At 37.0% G+C, this 23,877-nt stretch overlaps 1 protein-coding gene across 2 annotated transcripts in view; it reads right to left on the bottom strand.

The window, feature by feature from the left end:
* The window catches only part of MOSPD2 (motile sperm domain containing 2), a 48,163-nt gene that overhangs the window by 23,517 nt on the left and 769 nt on the right, over window positions 1-23,877 (bottom strand). For both annotated transcript variants that reach the window (XM_069100637.1, XM_069100638.1), the window contains exons 3-4: window positions 3,296-3,451; window positions 238-324 (exon numbers count right to left, since the gene is read on the bottom strand). In XM_069100637.1, the coding sequence (XP_068956738.1) occupies window positions 238-324; window positions 3,296-3,451 (243 nt within the window). The remainder of the gene's footprint in view (window positions 1-237; window positions 325-3,295; window positions 3,452-23,877) is intronic.

The raw sequence follows: 23,877 nt of genomic DNA, 5'->3' as shown, positions 1-23,877 counted from the left end.
AAATGCAAAAAAAAAAAAAACAGATAGTATTTAATAGGGATAAATATAAAATTCAATCATACAAGCACAGGATAAAGGCAACATGGTAGGTAACAGTTCATTTAAGAAAAAAAAAAAAGCTAGTTTTTAGTGGTTTGCAACTTCGGAAATTGCATCAACAGTGTGATGTGGTGTGGCTGCCAAAACTTTTGATGTTCAAAAGTGAAAAAAGTGAGATCGAAATCCACATATACTTACACAATTTGTTGCCCTCTTTATCATACCCATGTAGATATACAGCACCAACCTCAAATATCCATTTTGGAAGAGTGGATTCACTCAGGTCTAAAAATTAAAATATGTTGATAATTATCAGTGGTTGTACTTTAGAGACCTGCCTCATTAAAACAGAAAACTTACAAGACAGGAATAATTTTCAAAACAGTTTGAATAAACCTCAGTAAACTTACAGTGCTTTGTACATAGTAAACACTTAATAAATGCTTTTTTCCCCATTTATTTCATTCAAACTTGAAAGATAAAGAAACACAAATTTATACTTGGACTAAAATCTTTTAATTATTTAAAGATGATGGAAATGCCTCAAGTAGACTATCATGGTCTTCAGGATATTACTAAAACAACTTGTATGTAATTAAGTAGAAGAAAAGACATGATTTCAGAGGTGTATCATTAAAAAAAATGAGATGCTATAGTAAGAGATAAGAGAAGGGTAGGCCACATGCTACACTGGTATATTTAACAAGTAATGTTAAAGTAGCTAAGGAAAGGCTTTCATCATGTCGCACAGACCCACTATGGATTTTTAGAGGTACTTCCTTCCATTTCTCTAATTTTCTATACTGAGGTCAGGTACTGTGGTGTACGGGAGAGCACTGTTTCATGTAACAATATGATATTTATGACCTCCACATCACGCAAAACAAAATCATGAGCAGCCTGAATATGGTTCTTGTAATAACTGAATAAAACCACTATTTTCTCTAGCAAAACATATCACTTTATATGTCAGAGTATCTTTTTCCTTAAAAATGTTAGTCAGTCTCATATTTTATACAGGTGGTCTTACCAGAATCATCTTCTAAAATCCTGCATAATTTAAAACCAAAGTCTTACTGCCATCTTAGTTAGTCTGATCACCAGGAACCGTCTCTTATTCTGTTCAGTACCCTTCCCTTCTGCCCCTAGTCCCTACTAGGGTTACTCTATCTGATCCCCCCCCCCCACTCCAACTGGCATTCCTATATTTCCACCACTTAGCCCATTCTTGAGCTAACAAAGTATGCTTCCTTGTCTGGCACACTGAGTATAATAAAGGGAAGGGCATTCTCTATTTTAAAATGCCAGTTTAAAAATAAGAATTATCGATACATGTATTACCTTGGATCAAGTGGAAACTACTTATTCAACTAAGAGGCAGATCTGTAACGGATTCAAGAGCTGAGACAACCTGTGGCACCAAGCATGAACAGTGGGGAGAAAATGGTCTGAGGGAGCAATCTAACCAACGTAAGACATCTATCTGATTTACTTGTCATCTCCCAAGAACTTGTGAAATTTTCTGCTTTGTGTTACTATGATATTAATCTAGATAAAACACATTTCATATCTGAATGAAAAGATTGATTCCAATTCAATCTACAGCTAAGTGATCCAGAGAGAACTATAAATTAATATTATGAGTGCCTCTCAATGCCTTATAACTTTAAAAAAAAGCTTTATGTTTTTTAGAACCTTCCTGTAATTTCTTAGAATTGCAATCAGAATGTTTTTGAAATACTTAGTTCTCCTAGACTCATGAAGCTTTATATTTGAGTGAAGTTTTAGGAGGAAAAACAAAAAAAATTTATGTTGATTTTATTTGGGTAAACATTAGCTTTGTATTTTAATTAGGCCTCTTTCCAAGTAAATTGAAATTGTGATTAATGGCCTGGTTTTAGACTAAAGATTTATAATGGGAAAATAAGAGAAAAACCAATTTCTACAGTTTTCCAGTTGGCAGAGTACAAGTTTATCTATCAGTGTATTGTTAGGACTACACTTAAAGCTTGTGAGATATGAAAAATTGATCATTTTTTAAGAGGCACTAAAGACACTTTGAGCTGATTCAGTTAAGGGAAGCTCCCTTGTCTGAGCTGACCAGATACACAGTAGAGAGCTGGCCTGGACCTTCTAGTGGCTATTTTATACTCAGGTAACAAGTAAATGAGATCAGTAGACTAGGCCAACCAAATGTTATGAATGGTCTCAGTATCTCTTATGGAAAAACTACCCTAATTTTATTGTGATGTGGGGTTAGGATACTACGCCTACCACCCCTGGAAACCTAACCAGCATATGCAATATTTCTGTTCAAAAGTCTCCAGAGCACAACTTTATCTAGCCAGCTACCCAGGGCAGCAATGGGGGCTAAGATAAAGAAGCAAAAGGGCAAAAGGTTTTAATGAAATTAGGGCTACAGAAATGTGTGGAAGAGCTAGAGGGGCCAAGTTTCCATTTAGTTTATGAGCCTTCATTTATGCCACATGACCCTGCCTCATAAGTCTCCTACCACCCAAAAGCTGAAGAAAGGAAAATGTCCTTCCTTTCTTCCCTTTCTGTTGTGGTCAGCAGGTCCACTGCTATTTTTTTTTTTTTACATTTATCACCAGCAACAGGAACAGAAGCCAACCAGCATTTAAGTACCTACTATATCTTTCCCTCTAGTGGAAGTAACTTGGCTGAGAGAATACTTTTTGCTGTGTCATATTCAGGGGACAATCTGTTCTATCAGTCAGGGATTCATAAATCAGATATTCTTGCGTCAAAAAACACCTGTATCAGCCTTCATTAGTTCTCTAGTACATGACCTAGCCTAAACATTTTTGCCTTTCTTTGCCTAACTTTTGCTATATTATTAGTAAGGAGGCAAACATTTTTTGACCTGAACCAGCTTACTGATAATGGTATTTCCCTTATTTGTGACCCTTCTTTGATTCGGAGACTCTTAGTTGTAGATTAAACTCTTTCCTCTTTTAACTACCTTCACCATAAAATGTCTTTCCTGCAACCCACTGGAGAACCTATTGAAAGCTTGCTTATGTTTTCTAGTTTAGGATTACTCATAGCTTCCTTCTAAGGATTTATTTCTCTTGGCATCACTAAGACATCTTACATGAAATTTTCCCAGGTCTAAATGAAAAATGTATGTCTGTATTGTACTTTCTATAACAAACACAAGGAACATTTACAAATATGCTAAATAAATATGAGCCATCGATATATTATCAGCATAATTACAGTGGAACAAACTTACCATTGACAGCAAATTCTTTCCTCCATTGGAAACTCTCATCGATCATCTTCAGTGTTTCGTCCACTACATCGTGCCGCCAACACAAAAAGCTTTCCACCCAAGCATCATCCTGCTGCAGTTTTTCCACATCTCGCGAATCATATTTATCTGACTTATCTGAGAAAAAAACAACTAATATCATAAACAGGAAAAAACTGTATAATGTACAATTAGATTTACTGATGTCACAGTGTAATTAATAGGTTATTTGTAGTGGACAGATGAATGTATCAAATTCAAATGAAAATGCAGTTTAAAAGTATAATGAACATTATTAAATGTGGAAAATACAAAATTCTTCATAGGGCATAACTTTATTTCATAAGATTTAGAGCTGGATGGGACTATGAGCCTAATCTAGTCCAAAAACTTCATTCTTCAGATAAGGTGTCAAAAAAAACCTACAGAGCTAAGTACCATCTCCAAGGTCACACAGATAGCAAGTATCAGAGCTACTAGCATTCAATCTCAATTCCTCTGACCTAAAGTTCAGTTTGGTTTTGTTTTTGTCCCAGCATATCGTAACGCCTCTCAAGTGGAAATTATATTGACTAGTATAATACTTGAAAAAATAACACTTTGAATTTAATATTAGCAACTCTGGAAGAACTTGAATTATTTTATGTGTATTCTCTTTCTTAACAAGACTAGTACATTATAACTGGATAGTTAATTTTTCTTTCCTTTATGCCTAATTAGTGAAGAGGTTACTTTACCAAGCAAACCTTGAATGAAATATATTTTTTATTTTATTAAGCTAAATGTTGAGTATTTCTATTTTCATGTGTTTTTTTTCTTTTTAACTTCAAATAATTTTAAATTGATGCCTTTTGTTTTTATATCACCTCTTTCCCCTCTACCCTTTCCCACTACAACGCAAGGAATCATCCCTTATAACTTCTATTCTTCCTTTGGCTAAGTACACCAGCAATAGCTGTGAAAGGCCTTTAATCTGGTTATTGTCTTCTTTTTTTATGGTATAAACTTTTATATTCATGCTGCATATTCATTTTAAGCTTATTTTGGCATATAGTGGGCTAAATCTAGATGCTCAACTAATCAGTTATGGCCAGCCATGACTTATAACTATGCTAATTATGAGTCATTCTTTATTTCTTTAAAGAACATTTTGTCATTATAATATAAGCCTTAAGGGTGTCTTGGTAGGTTGATTCTGTATATTTCTTTTGTAAAAATCTTTTTACCACTAGCACTAAAAATTGTGAGATACAAAAAGTTTTCAAAAGTCAAAGTTTCAATCATTATTTAATTTAGATTTAAGTTCTCCTACAGTTTTCTTTTTCCTACTAAAATCTGTGACCACTGATTGATTGCTTTCAAAGAAGCTCAAGCTTCTAAAATTTGATAAAAAGTGCAGGGACTATAATACAAAGTTCTGATCCTAACTCAGCTCTTAAGACTTTTTGAGCTGTGGTTTTCCTATCTATAAAATGAGAATAATTAGACTTGTAGCACATTCCTCAAGGCTACTGTAAAGATCAAATTAAACTTAAAGTTCTTCAATGATATATAAAACTGAGCTCTGGCTGCCTTGACTACCTATAAGAACTATACAATGTGCCTTTACTAGGCAAATGTGATGAATAAAAAGGAAGACCTTAGATTTAGCCTCACTTGCCTTTTACTATATTTTAAATTTTACTCATTTAGAGTTTTGTCTTCACTCCCCAACATATACCTCCCCACCCATTAAACTTATACTAAAAACAAACTAAAAAATGAGATGGTAACCTTTCAGAAACAAGGTAACAAAGATACCTTTGTGAGTCAAGAAGAAAAAGAAAACTCAGGCAAAGTGGGTAACAGAGAAGCTGAAAGGAGCACCAAAGACAAACTTCATCTATTCAAATTTTATCTAAGGCCTAGGGCCCTTCAAGTACTTAACTCTGTCATAGTATGCAGATGCCGGCTTGAAGAAAGACCTTGAAGAATTTGGGGCTCTTGGGGTTCCAAGCCACAGGCTCATGTTACAGATCAAATTTATAACAATGTCTTTTTTGTACTTGTCAATACCCTTAAATGGAGTCCCTGACACTACCAATACTGCTTTAAGTGCAGTGTGCTGGAAGGTTCCATTTAAAGAATTTCCATTTAAAGGTATGAACTAGGGAAGATGAATGTGGGCCCATTTCCTCAAGTCTAAAATGGAAATAATACACGCCCTGCCTACCGCACAAGGTTTTCATAGTGATTAAATGCAATAACATTTATCAATATGTTTTGAAGAAAATTAAGAGCACTCAAAGGATACTGATCACAATTGACAAATTTATGCATGATTGTGTTTTCTTGTGCCAAGTAGTCCCTCGGCTGGCCTTATTTTCTTCATCTGTAAATGAGCTGAGGGAAAGAATGCTAGCCTAGATAATGTCTAATGTACATTTCTTCTATTCTGTGGCGCTGACTAGGGCTTACCAAAGCTTGTTCATGACGGACAACTCTAATGAACACCTTTGCTAGGCCACAGAACACAAGAGCTCAGTAGCTAATGTTACCTTTAATGTCTGGCTTATACCTTGCCTGACTGCAAAGCCGTTTTTGCCAACACAGGGGTCTGGGCAGGTAGGAGAAGCCTGTGTTTCTCCTCTATACTTCTTATGGGGTCCTCACAAGCAGACTTTCCCTTCAACAAATTTTATTAAGTTTTGTGAGTGAATCCTAGAGGCGTTCATTTTGATTATTCTCATCTATTTCTATTTTAGACATTAACTTTAAGACTTGGAGTTGGTGAGCAGATCTTTAAAATTCAAGACCTCGAACTGGTGGTATGTGGTTGAAGTGAAAATGAAAAAAGAGATCATTGAAACGTTTGAAGAATTTGTGGTCTTGAGGTTACAGGGAATCCTCAAAGATGATGGCAAAGAACAGTGTAGAGAGAAAAACAATGAAACAAATATATGATAGCAACCAGGATAGAGGGTAGAAATTACTGGTAGTATAGGTTTCAAAATAAATTATCCCACTTTATGAAATGAAAAAAGTTTCAAAAAATGTGATATTCTCAGGGTAAGGCCAGGTTTCATATCCTAAACTCATTCAAGACAAACATTGAGAACTGAGAAGTGACTTTAGAGGTATCCCATTTTTCAAAACCCATTTTACAAAGCAGAAAACTGAAAAACAGGGAAAATAACTTGCTCAATGACTCGAGGGCAGTCCCAAGGTCTGGTCTGGAATTTATGTCTCCTTGGCTTTTAGTTCATTGTTCTTTCAATCATATCATGCTGCCTTCTTTAACAATATAATAATATTCTCTGGAAACAGGAATTCCACTTACAGGACCACCAGACAAGGTTTTGGGAATGTCTGTTTTGCTTTTAGCTGGCTGCTCCCTTGTTGGTACTTCCCCTAGCCTTGTCTGAAGGATGCCTTTAAAGGCACTTTCAAAAACATTACTATTTTTCAGTTAGGTTACTTAAGCCTAATATGGAATATCAAGTACAGTTTAGTTTATTGGTGTCCTCTCAGTCCCTTGGCATAGGTAAACTAACACTGTTCTCCTTTTTAAAGAGCTGTCTAAACTGAGAAATGGGGAGAGTTCTTGTTTTCTCCCTCCTTTTCCACAATGATTTATACAACCTTAAATAAGATTTTTTTCCCACTCAATTTCAGGCAAAGACCCTTATTGTACCACCTACATCTTAAGTCTGCTAAGGTTTCTGCATTCCAGACATATTTAGGCCAGTTATCATTTCTTTCCTCCTTTCCACTTTCCACATCAATTAAAGGCATTTTGCAATGGATTTAAGACATTGATACAAGAGTTCTTTGAGGACAACTACAAAGATCATACTACAATCTAAAATAAATATCAACACAGGTACACAGAGAATTTAAAATGAATTTTATACCAAGTTTCTGTCATATGACAATATACTTCCTATATTTAAAGTGATTTAGAAAGATAGCTTTCATACATATATATCCCTGAAACAGATTCTGGACAGCTCCCAGCTACAATTTTTAGATTCACCAAAGAGTCTGATTACTTAAGGAACAATTAACTTCTTAAGGGACCCAGTATACAATATTCTAACTAATGCTATTTTCCAGGTGTGAACCAAAGTCACAAAATGTCAGGTCTTTTGTCCTATTCTCCTTTTGCCCGTTCTCTGCCCTGTTATTCTTCTGTGTTTAAATAAACAGCAGGTTTACAGTACTATGAAAGGAAGGAAGGAAGGAAGGGAGGGAAGGAGGGAGGGAGGGAGGAAAGGAGGAAGGAAGGGAGGAAGGAAGGAAGGAAGGAAGGAAGGAAGGAAGGAAGGAAGGAAGGAAGGAAAAGAAAGGAAAAGGCAGGAAGGCAAGAAGGAAGGAAGGAAACATACTATTAGCAGACAGTAACTTATGGACATATATGAACATATCCCAAAACATTAGTGGAAAAAAAGGTGATTTACTCTCTAGATACATCAGTTATTAATATATGATGAAATAGAAACAACTCTGTGGCTAACCATCACAGAAAAATCTGGTACTAATGTGGAGTAGATTTTCAATGGGACGTGTAAAGCTGAAAACAGACATTTTAATTCAACAAATATTTATGAAGCAGTCATTTTCAAGGCAATAGAAAAAAAGAGAAAAAAAGGACACAACTCTTGCCTTCAGTAGGGCACTATATGATAAAAATTAGAATGTGATAAATAAATAGGGGAGGTATGAACTCATAATTAATATGAGAGGTCTCAGGAAGGAAAGAATAGTTTTGCCTATGGAAAGCACAATCATTATACTACAATGAAGATAGTTCTACTGAAAATAGATACTATGAGGCTGTCAAGTAAAGAAATACTCTGATTAATTGGTACCTACAGTGGCTCAAAGGTCTAGGTAGAAGTTAGTCACAATTTCTCAAAAGAGTTGAAGACAGAATTGGGAAGTTAAAAAGAAACTTAAAAGTTTTAGGACAAAACTTTCACAAGCCAAAAGCCACTTTGAAAGACTTTTACCTAAGTTAGTTAAGGTCACTGAAGATCAAGGTGTAAGTTATTGTGCCTCTCCAAAGGCCTTTTGAGGACTTTGGCAGTGACAACTTCCTGTTTCAACACATCATACAAATAATATTGGTTGGCTCAAGGCACGGTAAAAATTTTAGCCTAGAAAGGATTAGGTTAAAAGGCATATTAACAACTGTCATTTATAAACCACTTTAAAGTTTACACAGTAATTTACTCACAATTCCCCTGTGAGGAAGAGAAACCAGTATTACTTGATTTTACAGATGAAGAAAACTGAAATCCAGAAAGGTTTAAGTGACTCGCCAATGGTTACAGAGTTGATGTGGGATTTTAATCCAACCCTGATTTCAAGTCCAAGGTTATTTTCCTTGTTTAATGCAGACTGTCTCCAAGAACTTGTAAAATCTTCAAGCTAGAGAAACTGAATCAGCCTTTTCTGCTAAAAGATACAAAGGTAATTTGAGGTTTATATCGTTGTCTCTCTACATTAGACTACTATTATAAACAGTTCCTAAATATATTAATTTTTTTTTTGAAATTTACTTCTAACTTATAAAATTTCTAATCAAAAGCTTTATTTAAAAGAAAATACCTATTGATATTTTTTCATGGCCTTCTAAGGTTGCTTAGAGTACAAAATCTTTCCTTTAAATTTATTTTACCACCTAGATTTATTTTGCTTATTTCAAGTCAGAAACTTTTGCCTATTTCAAGTCACTTTAAGTTGATATTTTTATAGTGATTGTTTTAAAAAAAATCTGATTCTCTGTTAATTAATGATTAACATAATGATTCTCTAACTGTTAATGCACAATCAGGAAAATAATATTTCTACAAAATCCTAATTACTCCTTAACATATAGTCAGACTCTAACAAGATAATTCATCAATGAACTATGATAAGTTTTATGACCAACCTACTTGCATTGCTGAAAGGGATACTTACTTGCCCTAAGAATTAAGCTAAACTTCAATTAATCCTTAAACAAAAATGTTTTTCATTCTTCAACTATGCCAGTAACTAACAATTAAGTGTTCCTTAAAATGCATCAAAAGACAAATGTAAACATACAATGTTAAAAGGAATGAAAACTGTGGAAATTAAAGTGATATATAAAATGAAGGGAGATATCATGTTAACAGAAAGAAGTTCCTTCAGAGAATTTCAGATAGAAATATATCCTTCATTTCTATGGATTCTGATCATGTGAAAGTTCTTAAAGAAGTAATATGAGTTATTTTGACCGTAGGATAGGATTATTGTTCTACTGAGTAACTATTTGGTGCCAGAAACACAATTAAATATATGAAGTTTCCTTAGGAGCAGAGCCAAGAGAGCAGAGAAAGGCAGATTTGCTTGAGCTCTCCCAAATTCTGCTCCCAGCAACTTTAAATTATGTGCAAAACAAATTCTGGAGTGGCAGAACCCACAAAAGGAGGGGGGAAACAATTTTCCAGCCCAAGACAACTTTGAAGGTTGACAGGAGAAGTCTAATGCACTGGGGTGAGAATAAAGTACAATCTATCAGCAGGCTTTGGGGGCAACTAAATCTGCAGCAGCAGCTTCCAGAACTCTCATCCCATGGACAGTAAAGAGGTCAGATCAAATCACTCAGAAGGTGATTGCAGGGTCCCTTTGCTGGTACTTGATATAGGACTCTTGCACAACCCATAAATGGATTTGATCCCAGTCTTGGGTTCCAATCCTAGGGCAAGGGGCAGCACTAGCATACTTGTAAACAACACTTGTAACTTGTAAACACAGGGAGTGGGGGACCTTGCTTACAGTTCCATGGTGGAAAAGACTTCTTGTGGTCATTCACAGGCCAGGAAAGTAGTAAACACATCTCTTCTTAAATCATAGCAGTTTAGAAAGAATGAAAACTTAAAGCCCCCAGGAGTTAGCTCTGAAAACAGATACACCAAAAATCTGAAGCTTGGGAGAGTGCCCCCTTCATCCTGGAGAGCAGCCCAATTTTAACATAAAGTTGAAAGTCAAGAAACAGGCTGGAAAAACGAGCAAACAACCAAAAAGGACCTGACCACAGAAAGTTACTATAATGACAGGAAAGATAAAAACACAAACTCCGAAGAAGACAACAAAATCAAAACTGCTATACTCAAAGTCTCAAAGAAAAATGTGAACTGGTCTGAGGCCCCAAAAATAATTCCTAGAAGAGATGAAAAAGGATTTTAAAAATCAAATAAGATAGAGGAAAAATTGGGGAAAGTAATAAGTGATGAAAGAAAATCATGAAAAAGGAGTTAGTGCCTTGGTAAAGGAGGAACAATACCAAAAATCGTGAAGATAATAACACTTTACAAAACAACAGGCAAAATGATAAGAGACACAGAAATCCAGTGAAGAGAAGAACTTGAAAAAGCAGAATTGGAGAAATGGGAAAGGAGATACAAAGGAAAGCAGAAGCCAATGACTCCACGAGACATCAAGAAACAAGAACACAAAATCAAAAGAATGAAAAAATCATAAAATATCTTTTCAGAAAAACAATTGACCTAGAAAACAGATCTAAGAGAGATCATTTAAGAATTACTAGACTACCTGAAAGTCATCATCTTTCAAGAAATTATCAAGGAAAACTGCCCTGACATTACTGATCACCTGAAAGAGATACCAAAATGAAAACTCCTAGTCATTCAATTTCTTTTTGCCTTACTCCACAGAAGGAAATAGCAAACCACTCTAGTATCTTTTCCAAGAACACTCCATAGAGAGGTAAAGAATTGGACAACACTTAACAATGACAACAACAACAATATGTAAATATTGATGAATTAATTATTTACTTTTGGAATTTTATCCTGAAATGCTTTAACCCCAGATTTTTTCATTGTGTTGTTTTTTGTGTTCATTTTCTCAGGGTTTCTGCCCTCGGGGATGGGGAAATAGTTCTTACCGGAAATTCTCACTTTTCAGTTTTAATTTTTTTAACTTAAACATTTCTTGCTATTTTAAGGTTCGTGAGGGTAGAGCTAGGCCTATTAGTAACAACTCTCAGCATTCTTGCCAGAAGCCCCTTCCCATTCTGATAAGTCTGGCCAGTTCTGATACTGACTTCATTCTCCCCTATCCAATACCCTTAAGACTGACTGAGCAATTACTGGAGATGGGTAAGATCATAAACTTCACAGTGTCAAGAAAGAGGTGAGGGAAACAAGCAGCAACAGATAATAGTATGGCTGATGAAAGCCCTTGGGGGATGACCACATCTATATAGATAGCTCAAGTAGCCTTTTCCCTCAGTAGATCATGAAGACCTGAAAAACAGAAGTCTGAGTAAGAAGAGGGATGGAAGATATACCCAGAGCAAAAGAGAGAAAGGTGAGGGGAGCCAACACCAAAGTTCTCTGTTAGCTTCCTATTCAAACCTGCAGCAATTCTGTGCTTAAGACACAACTTCTCACGAGTTCTCTAGAGAAAAGAACAGGAAATTCTCTATCCTCTTTTACTTTTCTCTTTTCTACTCTGTATGCTGAGAAAATCAGTTGTCGGGAGGAGTTAGTTGGGAGGATGGAGCTCTCCTCCTTCAACAAGCCAAGTTCTTCCTCCCATTTTCTACTTTCCCACTCCTTATCCCTTTTCCACCTCTGGACACCTCTAATGAAGCAAGGTTCACTACAATACCAAAAATTCCATTTCAAATGTCAAAATTATCTCCCCCTCAGCAACAGTGTAGTGGAAGAGTTTAGATTGGAGTTAATTTAATACACAGGATTCCTTCATTAATGATGTAACTTTATTGTCATTTAAGCTCTTTAGGCCTTAATTTCCTCATCTGTAAAAGTGAATTTTTAATGGATTTCCCCTAAGGCCCATTCCAACTTTAAGGAAGTTTTAAGCTGTGGAGAGCTAACAGTATCTTTCCATGGTCATCTTTGTCTTTTTGCCATAGTTGACCTTAAAACTTTTTTACTCTTCTAAGTACAGACCCTACTGCTTTTTTCTCCATGGTTCAGGCAATCAATAAAGCACCTATTAAGCATTCTCCTGAGCCTGGGGATATAAGAAAGGTAAAAGACATTTTCTATTTGCAAGAAGCTCACAGTCTAATGGAGGAGACAACATGAAAACAATTATATACAAATAAGACATATTGAAGGTAGTCAATAGACCGAAGGCTCTGTCATTAAGCGGGATTAAGAAAGGCTTCTTGTAAAGCTGGGATTTTAAATGGGATTTGAAGGAAGTCAGGGAAGCCAGGAGGTTAAGATGAGGAGGGAGAGAGTACTCCAGGCCAATGAAAATGTATGGTCTGGAGATCGAGTGTCATGCGTGAGAACAACCTGGTGGCCAATGTCACTGGAAGAATACTTTGCAGGGAATAAGGTGTAAGAAGATTGAAAAGACTGGAGGAGCCCAAGCTGTAAAGGGCTTTGAACACCCATCAGAGGATTACTTATTTGATCCTGAAGATGACAGGAAGTCACTGGAGTTTAGTGAATCGGAAAGTGACCTGCTCAGACCTGTGTTTCAATAACATTAATTTGACAAGTGAGTAGACAGCAGCAGTGGGAAGAGACGAGTGGTAGGCAGACCAATGAGCAGGCTACTGCAGCTGAGTTGGAGATGGTGACGGTGCACGCCAGAGAGGTGACAGTGCCAGGAGAGCAGGGGGCACATGCAAGAGACGTTATCAAGATAAAAGGGACAGCACTTGGCAATAGATTAAATATAGAGAATGAGAGAAAGCGCAAAATTGAGGATCCTTCAGTTGTGAGCCTAGATGGCTGAGAGGATGATATTACCCTATATAGTAGCTAGGAAAAGGGGAGGGTTTGGAGAGAGTTTTGGACATGTATAATTTATGTTTACAAGATATCCAGTTTAAGATGTCTAATAAGTATTTATTTGGAGATGCAAACCTAAAATTTAGGAGCGAGGTAAGGGCTGGACAAAGAGACCAAGAATCATCAACATAAATAGAATTGAAACTGCTAGAGCTAATGGGATCATGAAGTGAAGTAATAAAGCAGAAGAGAAGAGGGCCCAGGATAGAATCCTGTGGGATACCTACAGTTAGAGGGTATGAACGATTAAGATCCAGCAAAGAAACCTGAGAAAAAGTTGTCAAGTAGATAGCAGGCCAGGAAAGAGATGCGGCCTGACAACCTCGAGGGAAGAGAGTAGCAAGAAAGAGAAGAAGCTTTAAAGAGGTAGAAGAGAATAAGGATTGAGAAAAGACCACTGAATGCGGCAACTAAGAAGTCACTGGTAACTTTGGAGAGAGTAGTTTTGGTGGAACGTTAAGGTCTGAAGTTAAGATTATGAGGATTAAGAAAAGAGAAGAGAGGGGCGGCCATGTAGCACAGAGAGTAAGAGCACTGGCTCCAGTGTCGGGATGACCTGGGGATCAAATCCGGGCTCAGATACTCGGCACCACACCCAGAAATAACTGAACGTGTAACCTTGAGCAAGTTACTTAACCCCGATTGCTTTAAAAAAAAAAAAGAAAAGAAAAGAGCAGAGAAAGTAGAAGTACCTATTGTACCTCTTCAAGGAATTAAGCCACAAAAAGTAGAATACAGGACAATAGTGGGGATAGAAGAATCAACTGAGTATTTTTCAGGAGAGGAGCGACATGTACATGCTTACAGGCAAAGAGAATAAGCCAGCAGATAGGGAGAGAATGAGGAAGAGGAGGAAAGAAAGAAGAGGGAGCTCACAATGAATTCAATTTTTTCAATTCCACATTTAATTTTATCAAAATATGTGACAAAGTTCTTATCTGAGAGAGTGGACTGGGGGAAGGGGAGCCATGGGAGGTCTGAGGAAGGATGAAGAGGTTTGGAAGAGCTGCTATGGAGAATGGGATATAGTCACTAAGGGAGGTATAGAAGGATTGCCTAGCAACAGTGATGGCCCATTTGAGGTTGCCTATGTAACATAAATTTGAAGCAGACCCAGTCCATTAATTACAAATAAATTTAAACATAAATGTTTATATGGTTTTCTCCACCTATGTTCAGCTATATATATACATATATATATATGTAGGACTGAAGATGGCAGTCACCCAAACTTGAGGTTTGGCAGGGCACAACTGGGGATATAAGGGGACCAGGAATTCAAGAGTAAGGTGTAGAAATGAGATAGTTCATCAAGGGGTCAAGATGATGAAAGAGGAGAGTGACTAGTGCAGGAGAAATAGCTTGGGAGGAAACTAAAGGAAAGAGGGATTGGAGGTCACTGGGGACAAAGAGTTGGATTTGGAAATGAAAGGGAGGAGAGGTAGGTTGCTAATACATCAGGTGATATACTTGAGGATAATGGCAAGACCAAGGTATATAACCTTCTTTGTGTGTGGCTGAGGTATGGTGGAGCGGCCAGGTGGCAAAGTGAGTAAGAGCGCCGGCCCTGGCATCGGGAGACCCCGGGATCGGTTCCAGCCTCAGATACTTGGCACCCACACAAAATAACTGGCCGTATAACCTTGGGCAAGTTACTTAACCCCAATTGCTTTAAAAAAAAACTGAGATGGTTAAGAATATTTGATGAAGAGTTAATATGTACATTGAAGTCCCCAAGTATGAGGGTAAGAGTTTGAGAAGAGAGAAACACTATGAGTCAGGTACCAAATTCATTGAGAAAGGAAAGAGAGAGTGACCAGGAAGTCTGTACATAACAGTCTGTACATACTATCAGGATTCTGACTGGATGGTAAACAGGAACAGCACGGTCCTCAAAGGAGGAGAGTTACTGGATGATGGAGGTAGGTAGTGAGAGCCTGGCAGTGGTAGTGGAGAACATAAAGTACTACAACTCCACCACCTCGACCAGCAAGCTGATGGGAATGAGCAAACATGCAGGCAGTACTCAAAAAGCATGGCTAAGGAGACTATGTCAGCAGGGGTGGCAAAGTTTCAGTGATAGCTAGAAGATGGAAAGAGTGGAAGAAGAAGAGATTTAGAATGAAGGGGAGTTTGTTGCCTATGGAATAGGTATTCCAAAAGACAGAGTGGAAGAGTTAGGTGGTGTTTGGTTAGGACTTTGGGGTAAGAGGGTTGAGAAGAATGGAAATAAAGAATCAAATGGTAGGGGATGAGGAATGAGGATTTAGATGATGACCTACATGGATTCATAATCACTGGGTTGTATACATTATGACCAGGTGTAAAAATATTCATCATTGATGGAAGGTACCATTCCTCTTAGAAGTCATGTTCTCTTAGGAAGGCTAGGTAGCGCAGCGAATAGAGCACTGGCCCTGGAGTCAAGAGGACCTGAGTTCAAATCTGGCCTCAGACACTTAACACTTACTAGCTATGTGGCCTTGGGCAAGTCACTTAACTCCAATTGCCCTGCCTTCCCCTTCCCAAAAAGCAAAAAAAAAGAAAAGTCATGTTCTCCATTAATTTTCCTCTTTCCTTTCCCTCAAGAGACAGATACAGTAGGAGATGGCAGGCCTAAGGTCAAAAGGAAGGTTGCTCTTGTTGCACCAAAGATCAGGCAGGCTGGAGACAGAAGTTGCTTTGGACCGGTGTCAATGGAAGCAGAACTACTGGCTTCTAGCAGTCTTATTTCAGGAGATACAGGCAGCAGGAGACAGATACTCAAAGAAGTTCTCAAGGTCTCGCTCCTTTTCTTACCCAAGGATGTCGATCAGGCAGGCCCAGCAGGAGGTGGAAGTCTTGCTTACCGAAGTAGGTCTGATCCCTAACTGCTGTCCCTCAGAGGACACATGCAGCTGAACCACGAAAGATGAATGGTCATAGTAAGTTCTTACTCTTCCAGGCACAGGGAGCAGACAGTGCAAAGGGAAAGAGAAATGAAGTGTGTGTGAGGTGCAAGGTCAGTCTGACTGACTGCAAAGCATGTCGAGGGGAGCAATGTGTAATAAAACTAGAATAGGGAATACAGGGCCAAGTTGCATAGCTTTAAATTGAGACAGAGAAGGAGAGATAGAAGAAAAAAATGAGAGAAAATAAGAAATGAGAAAAATCAAAGATGGAACCTTCAGAGACATCCCAGTTTAGGAGAAAGAACTACCAGAAAAGGAAGCAGAGTATCCAGAAGAAGAGGAAAAACAGGATAGAATCGAATAATGAAATTCAAAGGGACAGAGATTATTAAGAAGGAAAATGTAAGCAAGTTATCAAGCATTTAAATGTAGGTAAGTCATCAGGCATCCAATAAGCATCTACTATGTGCCGGGCACTGTGTTAAGCCCTTGGGGAAAGAAGGAAAAGTGAAAACCGCTGTCCTCAAGGAGCTCACAATCTAACGAGGGAAAGCACAGAAATAACTATGAAGAAACAAGATATATACAGAATGAATTGGAGATAATCACAGAGGGAAGGCTAGCATTAAGGAAGACTGAGAAAGGCTTCTTTCAGAAGGTGAAATTTTAGATGAGACTTGAAGGAAGTCAGGAAAGCCAAGAGGTGGAATCAAGGAGAGGATTACAATCATGGGGGACAATCAATGAAAATGCAGAGTAGTGAGACACAGTATCTTGTACAAAGGAACAGAAAGGGAAAGAGGGTCAGCATCATTGGAACATAAAGCACATAGAGGAAGTGAGGTCTCCAGTATGAAGACTGGAAGGGTATAAAGGGAATCAAGTTATAAAGAGTTTTAAAAGTCAAAAAGATTTTATATTTGATACTGGAGTTAATGGAGAGATGCTGGAATTTAATGAAAAGGAAGGTAGTGGAGGATGACAAGATCTGACCAAGACTTTAGGAAGATCATTTTTATGGTTGACTGGAAGACAGACTAGAATGGGAAAAAGACTTGAAGTCTTTTGAAGTCTATTTTAATAGTCTGGGCATAAGGTGAGTTAAGAACTGCTTTGGCAATATGGTAACATGAATCTTCAGAATGAAACGTAAAAATAAAATATATAGTATTTACAAAGAAAACCAATTATATTAAAATACAGTTATCAAACCTTTTTTTAAAACTAAGCTCATGAATCCTAGGTAAGAATCCTTGGGCTAAGCGATTTCTAAATGTCTCTTCCAACTTTGAATCTCTGATCCTCTTATGATAACGGAGAAGAGGTTATTAGCTTTAGTAACTAAGAACATTAAGAATGCATTAACTAAGAATATATTAAAGTATATCAATGAGATAGTATAAAAGTAAGATTCAATGGATATCATCAGTATGGCTTCAAGGTTTCCTCCAGCAATACTCCAAAGTATAGTTGTAGGAAGGTAGAGGTAAGGAAGAATGGAAAACCTAAGAAGTGTAGCACTGAAATGGTCAATGATAGTGTTACAGTTGAAATGAGAAAAATTAAGCTACACTAGGGAAAATGTATAGACAAAGAAGTATCACAGGGAAGTAGGTCACATAAAAGTTTAAGAAGAGGTTCAAAAGGAGTGAAGGCATGAAATTTTAAGAGACTGTTTTCAGACTCCTCTACCAGGCTTTTCAAGCTCTGATAATCTGGCCATACATAGTCTATTCAAATTTATTTTCCACTAACAACATAATCTCCAATTCCATCAGGCCAGTCTCCTATGCTCAATTAAATCATGTTCAATAAAAAAAAAAAGGTCTAGCTAGATAAAGTAAAACAATTCAGAATTACATAAGTCCTTTTTTTTTTTTTTTGGTATATTACCTACATTTCAACATCTTCCCCATTTCAGAGACTTATCCCTTAATAAGAGACTGAAATGGAAGCAAGGGAAAACAGTTATGTAAAACTGAGCAATACATGAACTGAAGGTAACATTCATAATTCCTCTACAACAAAGGATAAAGAGAAATGTCTTTTCACATGCCAGATTTAGTCAACACAACTTCAAGGTATTTAATTTTGATTCGTTGTTTCTATTTGATTTATTATAGTCACTGAGTATGTTTTGTGGTTCTACTTACTTCACTTTTCTTCAGTCTATTTAAGTCTTCTCATGCTACTCTGTATTCATCATTTCTCATAATGCAACAATACCCCATTACTTGCATAGACCACAAACTTAGCCAATTATCAGGAAACTTTGTTTCCAGGTCTTTTCAACTACCAAAAAAGGTATTGTTATAAATACTTTAGTGTTAATGGTACCTTTGTTTTTGTCACTGACCTCCTTTGTCAAAGTACTTTTTTATATAAGATAGCATATAAAGTGGGAAACAATTTTTTTTCATGAGTTCAAGTCATTTTAGTTGCTTCAAGAACACAATAATATGTGCTCTCCAAATGAGTCTGCATACAAATGTATATTGCATGTCAAGTTTTTTAGCAATGGCAAGGAAAGTGGAGCAGTGCTCTGATTTTCTTAATTAAATCTGTACCTTTATAAACCACTTGCATTAAAATGTAAATTCTTGGTAGTTTAGTATTGCCAGTATACAGCAATTCTAATGGAGAATAGATTGCAGTCAGTTCTCAATAAGACTACATAATTGCATAAGAGGGGGAAGTACTAATTACATAGATTTCAATTTAATTTATTTAGGTTTTATTTTATAGTGGCTACGAAGCTACTGAGTAAAACGGAGGTGATGACCTGGTCAAATCTATGTATTATGAAGGTCATTTTAGAAGTAATTTGATAAATTGATTGAGAGGAGAAAAGCTAGAGTCAAGGAGACCACTTAGAAGACAATAGACTTACACTTAAAATAACGACCCAATTATGATTTTGTTCCTTAAAGCAGGGCTAAAATAAAAATGCTGCAAAAATTAGTATATCTTTAAGAGGAAAAGAAAACAAAAGCAGAAAATCAATTGGGAATATAAATACTTAGGTAAGGCTTAGACAAGAAGGGTAATAATAATGTCTTCTATAAGCTTCAAAAGTCAATCCACCTATGAAATCAAATAGTGGCATTGATACAAACTGTATTTTCAAAATGCTTCTGTACATAAACCAGATTGCTTCGTTTATCTCTTTATTCACCATGGTGCCTAGCAGAGTGCCTTCTTGTGCAGAGAAGAGGCTTAACAAATATCAGCTGAATTGAATGTGACTTTTAATTTGATGAGTGATATTTTGCAAAGCAGGGGGGATATAGCAAAACAATTATCCTCAGAGTTGTGTGCATCTTAATTTCCTCTAAATGTAAAGCTAATAGGTAATCTAAAGTAAAATGCAAATAGAGAAGACTGATGAAAGAAACCATAAGAATGAAGCAAGTAGCACTACTGGGGGGAGGGGGTGAAATCTTTTTTGTTCAAGTTCAAAACAATAGTTTTGTCATGCAAACCTTTTAAAATGCTATGCCTAGCTAAATATTTTACAGAAACTTCTTATTTGAGCCTCATAACAATCCTGTGAGTTCATTGACTTGCCTCTGGTTACACTACTATCACACTTCTCTTGACTCTTAGTTCAGAAATCTTTCTACTCCACCCCTCCCCCCCCACACACAATCTCTCCTATTCTCAGTTGAATTTCTAGCGTATAGCTAAAAATAATTACAAGTGACAACTGTGAAAACCTTTCCCAAAATGTTGCTAAGAAAATGTGTTTGTTCAATTGAATTCTTCCTTATTAAATAAATCTAAAAGATCTTACCACACTGAAAATGATTATAGATATGAAATCTTTTTTTTTTTCCTTTTGGAAATCAATTGGGGTTAAGTAACTTGCCCAACATGGCTAGTATTTTTTTGTGTGGGTGTTAAGTATCTGAGGCTGGAATGGAACTCGGGTCCTCCTGACTCCAGGGCCGGCGCTTTACTCACTGCGCCACCTAGACGCCCCATAGATAGGAAATCTTAAGTGTAGAGAGGAAAAAAAGAATACCTATCAAATAGCTATCACATGTCAGGACAAAATGAGTATAATGCTGTCAATACATCTACTACAACATCTTTCTTTTTTTTTAAAGCAATCAGGGTTAAGTAACTTGCTCAAGGTTACACGGCCAGTTATTTCTGGGTGGATGCTAAATGTCTGAGCCCGGGATTCGATCTCCAGGTCTTCTCAACATTGGAGCCTGTGCTCTTACTCGCTGTGCTACCTGGCCGCTCCAATACAACAGCTTTCTAAATGATCCAAAGACCAATTGGAAATTGGTAACGAAAAGGTGACAGCACACTAGTTATAGTCTCCTTGGTTTTCACATTCCATTCTATATCCAAGAAAATCAGGCATTTATAATTATAACATAGGCAATAAGTGAAACAGGAGTCCAAACACAAATGGATTCCAGGTGATCAGAGTAGGAAATAGGAAATAAATTTTTAGACATAACTATATGTTGATTTGTTTTGACTATACTTAATATTATAAAGGAGGATTTATGGGGGGGGAGGGGAAGAAAATAGAAAGAAAAGGAGAGGTAATGTAACAGTAATAAAAACATTCCAAAGCCAAATGTGAACCATCAAACTGGCCTAATTCAGGTTTATATTACAACACATGCTATCTATCTTTTCCAATAGAAAAAAAAAATTAAACACGAGAAGACTATTAGTAGAATTTAGCTAATTATGATAAAATGTACTCCTATAGACGAGTCCAAAACCCAATCAGTTTCTACTGAAAAACATTTCAAAAGAACTTATAAACATTTGGAACATATCCCAATTTTAGGTCAAAGACTATGTGTACCTTGTGATTCTAAGCAGTATTTCAGTTTGCTACTATCAATTCTTATAACTGATGCTGAAAACACTTTTATCTACCCATCTGCTTGTATAGAGACTCTACTCAGACAACAACCTATCACAAACTGTAATGGGAATGGCAATTAAGGCAAAGGAAAGAGGACAGCAAGTTACTGAGAATAGATAGGAATTTCTAAATGGTTACCTTAAGAATGGATCTAGTGCTAGCAGGCAGAATCAAAAACATTTTAAAAACATTCTTTTCCTCAGCTAATTTGTTCAGTCCTAAACTTCAGGAAATAACTCAAAGATACACACTTAAAGAACATGAGAGATTATCATTTTCCTTTCTTTCTCTGCACAAGCAAAAGAAATTACCTGTAGTAGGTAGATTAATATTTGTACCTGCACATACTAGATGAAAACAAGAGACCTACTGGAAGCCTAAGTCATGATCTGCAGGGACCTAGGTCATAGGATTATAGAGAGTTGGAAGGGGTCTTAGGGGTCATCTTGTTCAACTCCCTCATTTTCCAAATGATATTGGATTAGATGATTAGGTGATCTCTAAAGCATTGTTCCAGTTAGACAATTCTATGAATCTATATTACTGGATACTAGAGTAAGAGGCTGCATACCATACTCACCGGGGAATCACTTGTAAATTTTAGCTGTGGTTTATTAAATCAAGTACTGGGATCCTTTAAAAATTAAAATTAAAAAGTTAAAAATTTCTACAAAATGTTCAGTGGCATATAAATTAAAGCAATTTTAGAAACATAAAATGATTATGCATATTCCCCAACTTTATAGTCTCTTGTACACACTTCACTCACACATAAACCTATTCATCCTCTCACCTATATTATTGCGAAAGTCTTCTGATGGGTCTCTATGCTAGAAGTCTCTCTCCAATACAATCTACCTTCCATTAAGCTTCCAGAGGGATTTCCCTAAAGTATGTCCCAAAAGTACCTGTGTACTCAAATTCCAGTGGATATCTCCAGGATAAAATATGAAGTCTTCTGGCATTTAAAGGTATTTACAACCTGGCCTCTTCCTATCTTTCCGGATTTGTTATACTTTAAACTCCTCTAAGCACTCTATGAGCCAGCTTACACTGGTGTCCTTGCTTTTCCTAACACAAAATGCTCCATCTCCTTTGCACTGACTGTCCCTCATTCTTTAAATACCCGCCCTCCTCATCTCTATTCCTTGGATTCTCTCGATTCCTTCAAATCAGTCCAAATCCCACCATCTGCAAGAGACTATCACTTCCTATTTACTATGCATATATCTTGTAAATATTCATCTATTTACATGTGCCTTCCATTAGAACAGAAATCTTTTTTTTTTTTTAAAGCAATCGGGGTTAAGTAACTTACTCAAGGTTACACGGCCTGTTGTTTCTGGGTGTGTTGCTGAGTATCTGAGCCCAGATTCGATCCCAGGTCATCCTGACACTGGAGCCGGTGCTCTTACTCGCTGAACCACCTGGCCGCCCCTAAGCAATTGGGGTTAAGTAACTTGCTCAAGGTTACTCGGCCAGGTGTTTCTGGGTGGGTGCTAAGTGTCTGAGCCCAGGATTAGATCCCAGGTCATCCTGACACTGGAGCTGGTGCTCTTACTCACTGTGCTACCTGGCTGCCCCAAGAACAGAAATCTTAAGAGAGCAAGAATTTTTTTTTTGCCTCTTTTAGCACAATATCTGAAACAATAATTGCTTAATAAATACTTGTTTACTGATTCTAGGGCCACTTGTTATATCTGTAGGAAGATTTATGGGCTAAAGGTTATAATTCTTTCAACTTTCTTGGGCAAAATTTTGGGTGTGAAAAGAATAGATATTAAGAAGAATGTACAACATTCCTGAAATATAAAGGTTGTTATTAAGATTTTAATCACCTGTTCGAGGTCATTAGCAGGTATCTAACCCAGAACTGCAATTAATAACATGACACAACCACTCAACATTATAGCTTAGAGCATTTCCCCTGCTTACAAGATATATGCCACTTGCAAATACATACTAATCATTCCCACTTCAAAACAAACATAACTGGAGTCTTTTTTAAAGTATGCCATACAGATAACACAAAAAGTTAAGCTACCTCATTACCAACTGTGCTACCCAGGACAGAAGTATTTCTTACCATCTATATGGTAGAAACTATGGGCAATACAGAAACACAGGCTCTCTTTCCAAAGAGCGTAACATTTAGAGGTATCCTATCTTGTAACACCACAGATTATTTTCTTGTAAACTGATGAAATTATCAGCACAGAAACCATTTACAGAGCAGTATCAAGTATTCTAACAAGAAGTACCGGTACAACCTGCTTACCTCAATCAGGCACACCCCAACAAGAAGGCTGAAAGCATGCCAAAAACCCCTCAACAACAACAAACAACAAAAAAATCCTCAAACATTTCTGTCCACTGAAATCTTTACAGTAGCACCTCAGAATAATCAAATTTAACTAGCATTGCCTTTGCAGTCAAGCTCCAATCCAGACTTAGTCATTTACTATGTGTTATCAGGGCTTACCCTTTGGGTTTCAATTTCCTCACTGGGAAAATGAGAGTGCTGTAAACTTGTGCTTCATGAATTTTTAAAAAACAATGTTGACAAGTGTATTTAAATATAAGTGGTTCATTTTGCATCCCTATGTATTTTGTTGTTAAAATCATTTTATTTTTAACTCATCGAAATGCATGGTCCTGAGAAGGGGTACAGAGGCTTTATTATGTTAGAATGCCCAGAGTCCATAGGCTTAATTCCCATGTCAAAGGGGTTCAGTGGCTTCACCAACCCGCCAAAGGGGTCCATGGGCATCATTAGATTCCCAAAGGGGTCCAAGGGCATCATTAGGCTTCCCAAAGGGGTCCACGGGCATCATTAGATTCCCAAAGGGGTCCACGGGCATCATTAGATTCCCAAAAGGGTCTGTGGGCATCATTAGATTCCCAAAGGGGTCCACGGGCATCCTTAGATTCCCAAAGGGGTCCGCGGGCATCCTTAGATTCCCAAAG

The sequence above is a fragment of the Petaurus breviceps genome, unplaced genomic scaffold (genome assembly GCF_028583685.1).
Source record: "Petaurus breviceps papuanus isolate PSGF00001 unplaced genomic scaffold, PetGlider_PUasm1.0 419, whole genome shotgun sequence".
Classification (NCBI taxonomy): Eukaryota; Metazoa; Chordata; class Mammalia; order Diprotodontia; family Petauridae; genus Petaurus; species Petaurus breviceps.
This window is presented reverse-complemented; position numbering and strand designations above follow the sequence as displayed.